The following is a 6,000-nucleotide window of genomic DNA, read 5'->3' on the forward strand; positions in this document are numbered from 1 at the left end:
AAAATCACTGTTAAATGCCAACCAATCCAGTACATCTATAGGGACTTGAAGATCATGTGCATATACTCTCTTCTATAATATTTATCATTCAATTCAACAAGAAATTATAACGGTTTCAAAAAGTAGAATCTAAGCCTTGAAGAAATCTCCTAAGGGTATGTGCACACACACTAATTACGTCCGTAATTGACGGACGTATTTCGGCCGCAAGTTCCGGACCGAACACAGTGCAGGGAGCCGGGCTCCTAGCATCATACTTATGTACGATGCTAGAAGTCCCTGCCTCGCTGCAGGACAACTGTCCCGTACTGTAAACATGATTACACTACGGGACAGTTGTCCTGCAGCGAGGCAGGGACTCCTAGCATCGTACATAAGTATGATGCTAGGAGCCCGGCTCAATGCACTGTGTTCGGTCCGGGACTTGCGGCCGAAATACGTCCGTCAATTACGGACGTAATTAGTGTGTGTGCACATACCCTTATTGTAACCGTTCCATAAAAGACTTTCTTCAGCAGCCGGACTGTTCTGAATAGCAGGGCTTAGAGGAGATTAAAGTTGACTCTCGTGGCCCTATAAATTTGTCAGCACAAAACCTGCTTCTGTTTTAGGAAGGCTGCGTAAATGGGAGGTTCACCTTTGGCCACTTCAAACTCTCGTCGTTAGGCCTTATTCACACAAACGGGATAATGGGCCGTGTGATGGCCATTTCTTTTTAAAGGACCGTGTGATCGATCTGTGAAAAAATAGAACATGTCCTATTTTTGCCCGTTTTTCACGGATCCCTCAATAGACTCAAGTCTATGAGGGATCTGTGAAAGATGGTCCAACATGGGTTCAAATTGGCAGTGAAAAACAGCTGTTTTTCATGGCTGATTTGACACCCGTTCGTGTAAATAATCCATAACTCGAGCTACAGGGCTCCCAAATGTCACCTACGAACCACAGAAGGATCGCAGTCACAATGCACTTCTAATTGTTGTCTATAGGGAACCTTGGACTGTATTACCGGGTATGCCCGTATCTATATGAAGGAATATAATGAAGAGCAAGCGTTCCACGACGTGTATGTGTAGAAGTCTTGTAAAATGACCGGATAGTTTTTCTTCATCTATGTGGGGTACAGTGATCAAAGCAAACTTCCCCTTTAAGCAATAACTAGATGTGATCCATGCAGAGTGTTATTTCTACAGTAAATTGTTAGATGGGTTACACGTTCTGTACTTCTCCGTCGCTCATGGTTCACACACCGGCCTGGAACAGCTGGATTTGAAGTACAAAAACCTGCGCTATCTGTTTACACAATTATACAGGTAGGAATTAGTGGGGAAGAGCAATAAGAAGAGGAAATTCCAGATGGATGTTACTATTAACTGATGCTTAATTTTAGGACACCTTCAAGTGTAAACTGCCCCTGAGCCTTTGTCTGTAGAAGTGGCTTATTAAGGTGTAGAGACAATGACTGAGGAGACGCAGCTACACGTTTTCAGGGGGGTTTCATTGCATTTACCATTTGCTGCCTTAGGGTCCGCTCACACAGTTTTGTTTTGTTTTTTTGCCGCTGATTTTGTCCAGGAAACAGTGTTGGAATCGGCGCCAAAAAACGTCCAAAATCCCCCCCCCCCCCCATAGTTTTTAAATGGAAGGCGTTTGGCCGCTCATGGGTTCCTACCTCTGACCTCCAATTGAATCAATGGGCTTTAACCACTAGATCCCTGTTATCAGTGATCTACATATGGGGACAGCAGGGAACATAAAGATCTTGTGTTCCCTGCTAACCTGCGCCTCAAAAATAATGATAGAAGATAATTATTTATGTGCAGAGGTGGCGTCTAAAGCTAAGGGGGTAGATGCATGTAAAACTAAAGTTAAAGAGGCTCTGTCACCAGATTTTGCAACCCCTATCTGCTATTGCAGCAGATCGGCGCTGCAATGTAGATTACAGTAACGTTTTTATTTTTAAAAAACGAGCATTTTTGGCCAAGTTATGACCATTTTTGTAGTTATGCAAATGAGGCTTGCAAAAGTCCAAGTGGGTGTGTTTAAAAGTAAAAGTCCAAGTGGGCGTGTATTATGTGCGTACATCGGGGCGTGTTTACTACTATTACTAGCTGGGCGTTCTGATGAGAAGTATCATCCACTTCTCTTCAGAACGCCCAGCTTCTGGCAGTGCAGATCTGTGACGTCACTCACAGGTCCTGCATCGTGTCGGCCACATCGGCACCAGAGGCTACAGTGGATTCTGCAGCAGCATCAGCATTTGCAAGTAAGTAGCTACATGGACTTACCTGCAAACGCCGATGCTGCTGCAGAATCATCTGTAGCCTCTGGTGCCGATGTGTCCTCGCTCGTCTGACACGATGCAGGACCTGTGAGTGACGTCACAGCGTGATCTGGCAGAAGCTGGACGTTCTGAAGAGAAGTGGATGATACTTCTCATCAGAGCGCCCAGCTAGTAAAAGTATTAAAAACGCCCCGATGTACGCACATAATACACGCCCACTTGGACTTTTACTTTTAAACACGCCCAGTTGTACTTTTGCAAGCCTCATTTGCATAACTACAAAAATGGTCATAACTTGGCCAAAAATGCTCGTTTTTTAAAAATAAAAACTTTACTGTAATCTACATTGCAGCGCCGATCTGCTGCAATAGCAGATAGGGGCTGCAAAATCTGGTGACAGAGCCTCTTTAAGTCTTGTTCGGAGTGCTATAACGACGTTATACGTTACACAATGTACACATATTTGGTTATGCACGGGCGAACTGGAGGATTCATTTTTGTGGTAAATATAATTAATTTAACAAACTACCTTAAAGCAAAGCATGGAAAAACAAAGGTTTTGTAGTTTTGTTTTTTTACTTGTCTCTGACCATTTTTTCGCTAAGTAAGATTTACTAAATGAAAGGACATCTAATTTTAAATAATAAAAAATTGCCATGTCTCCCGCAAAAAAAAATATAAAATTCAGGAAGACTGAGCACAAAAAAAAAATAATAATTTGCGTTCCAAAAGGTGAAATTTTGCTCTAGGCATCAAGGTCCAAAACACCACTGGTCATGAAAGGGTTAAAGATAAAGTTGACCCTAATATATTTACATACAGTATTATTTATTTTTTATACCGAGGCTAGGAAATCTCCATTCTCTAGAAGGGAGTATAAGATTAGGAGGAACACCTTCATTTACGAGTATGTCATAGGAGCTCTGACTGGCACCCGCATCATATGCAACATGTGATCAGCTAAAAAACGGATTTTACCGGGATGTACTTTTTGTGGGGCCTGTGTTAGGTGATCTACTAGGGGACCAGGAACAGTTACATGTGTCACGCAGATTACACTGATGCAAATGTTTTTTTGCAAGGCCATTTTTCAGGGGCCTCGGTGCCCTCGTAATGGTGATTGCACTTCACCTTTTTTAATTGGTGGTGGGAACCATTGCAGGGATCGTCTTTCCGCAGGGCGTACAACGTTGGCGAAAACAACTGCAGAGAATCAACCCAAGGATCGTGGAAAGGAAATATAAGGGACAAGCAAGCACCAATTCCTTCCACAGTGGTTAGGTGTGTGGTGGTGCCAACGAGTACCAAACGGGACGCATTTTAATCTTTGCTATGGGGTCCTCTTATCTATGGAGGCATCTGAAGACTAGAAGTGGTGTCTGATATACTATGTAAAGAGTTTGTTGTTGGATTGTTTGTAGATCGATTAAGAAGTAATCCTCATGACCGTCCTACATTCAGTTATTACATGAAGTTAAATAAATTCTTCTAGGATGGGGGGGGACGGTCTGTGTTTTGGGTGTGAGAAGTGTAAATAGCAGCCTCTTGTCCCCTCTCCAGCACTACAGGGGTTAGAGAGCAGTCTGTGATATCCCCACTGTTACACTCCACCAGGAGAGGAGAAGTTTCATTTACCGACTGGCTTTGGTAAATAGAGGGAGGGGGGATGTCCCCTTCCCCAATTAGTGTTGCAACTTGTACAGATCAATGTCGGGTTAAAGTGAGCTGCCTACTCAAGTGGTGGGCGTTGCGTGTATTAGAGAGGTGCTGGGAGCGGAGAGGGGGGCTCTTTCTCTTTCAACGGGCTGGATTCTTCCAGCTGAACTGCAGTGTGCAGGAATTCTTGTGTGAAAAACAACTGGCACAATGCTCAGTCCTAACCTCCTCACCCCTGACGGCATGGGAAAGTGCACTGCTCAGCTGTAACTTATAGAAAGGCCGCGCCAGTCATGAGAAATGTTGATAAAATGCGAAGGAAAGATTTCCCTCCTAGGCACATGTCATATTGCTTGTCAAGCGGCTTAATTGGGGAAATTAGGCTTGCCTTTAACGATAAAAGTCGCTATGCCGCTGGCATGTCAGAAGCCACTGGCAGTCTAGTGAATAGAAAAAAATAAAATAAAGCTATATATACATGTATTATTATAATTTTTTTTTTCAATTAATATTCTGCTCATTGTTTTACTCCCATGTAGCCGTATACAATTACTGTAGATTATTACAGATAAATAAATCATATTGGACGCAAAACTACTAAAGGTTTTACTGCAAGAGTAGAATTATTTTTTTTTTTCCATGATAAGCAGTACCAGAGAAGTCTGGCACTCCCTGATCTCCCCCTTCTTCATAGCGTTAACATGAACATATAGCCAAACCAAGTCAACGCTGCATGGTAATGGTAGAAATGGCCGTCTTTTAAAAGTAAGACTATGTTCACTCCACATTTTTTTCCTACGTTTAACGCATACGTTGGGAAAAAAGCTCCAGACCTATACCTTAAACGTAGACTGTGGTGGATGCCTAACTATGGCATCCATCACCATAGACTTTAATGGTACCCGTTAAAAGTATCATGAGCGTTCATGACATACCCGTTAAATGGATAGCATTATAGTCTATGGGTGACAGATGCCAATATTAGGCAACCGTTTAACGGATCCGTTACTCATAGACTATAATAGTATCCGTTTAATGGACAAGTCATGAAAGGCTACTGGAAAGACAATTACGTAACCGTTAAATGGAGGAGTTATGTCACCCTTAGGCTCCCATGTTAAAAAGACATATACTGCGTGGTATAAGTTTTTTTGTTTTTTTTTTGCAGGATCTGGCCTGCATTTGACATTGAAGCCCTATGGACACGTGTTGCGTGTACGTCCGGATATCTCACAACGTCCATGCTTAAAAGTAGGTCATAAACGTGATGTGAATGGGGCCTAATTTCCACCTGAAACATAAAAATGACTATACATTAGTAAATTTGAATTTAGAGCGGTAACCAATTTTTGTTGATGATTTGTTTCTTTTAAGTTGCAGAATTTATTACCAGACTTTACCCTCTGAGAACCTGACGGACAACTGTTACTTTGCCAGCATGTCTTCCCAGAAGAATTGTGTCTGGAGACTTTTCTTTATCTTTGAAAGGAATAGCTCCTATGCAGGGGAGGACGATAGACAACAATCCACAGGGAACAGTAACTGAACCCTGGGGATCTCATGGTGACAAATGCATCTCGCACAGGGTGATGGAGATTCCTGCATTCCTGTATTGTGCAAAAAGCTAGAAGAAATAGCAGATAGAATTCCAGGAGAAATTCACATGAAGTTTTTTGTTTTTTTTTAACCAGAATTTACCTTTAATTGTCAGCAGAAAGACTTTTTGGCTGACAGTTATAACATGGTCTGTCTTTGCTTTTAGAATATTATTCCATATTAAAGAGGCTCTTTCACCAGATTATAAGTGCCCTATCCCCTCCATAATGTGATCGGCGCTGTAATGTAGATAACAGTAGTTTTTAATTTGAAAAACGATCAATTTTGAGCAGGTTATGAGCAATTTTCGATTTATGCTAATTCGTTTCTTAATAGACAACTGGGCGTATTTTTACTTTTTTTTACCAACTGGACGTTGTACAGAGGAGTGTATGGCGCTGACCAATCAGTGACCAATCAGCGTCATACACTTCTCTCCATTCACGAGATCACGCTGTGCAGTC

General features: G+C 42.1%; 1 protein-coding gene across 1 annotated transcript in view; it reads left to right on the plus strand.

Annotated features, from left to right (window-relative positions):
- The window catches only part of MRPS28 (mitochondrial ribosomal protein S28), a 135,380-nt gene extending 129,631 nt beyond the window's left edge, over positions 1-5,749 (plus strand). The window contains exons 3-4 of the mRNA XM_075826091.1: positions 5,109-5,191; positions 5,315-5,749. Coding sequence (XP_075682206.1) covers positions 5,109-5,191; positions 5,315-5,355 — 124 coding nt within the window. The 3' untranslated portion in view covers positions 5,356-5,749. The remainder of the gene's footprint in view (positions 1-5,108; positions 5,192-5,314) is intronic.
- Positions 5,750-6,000: the final 251 nt, after the last annotated feature.

Source organism: Rhinoderma darwinii, chromosome 5, assembly GCF_050947455.1.
Source record: "Rhinoderma darwinii isolate aRhiDar2 chromosome 5, aRhiDar2.hap1, whole genome shotgun sequence".
Lineage (NCBI taxonomy): Eukaryota > Metazoa > Chordata > Amphibia > Anura > Rhinodermatidae > Rhinoderma > Rhinoderma darwinii.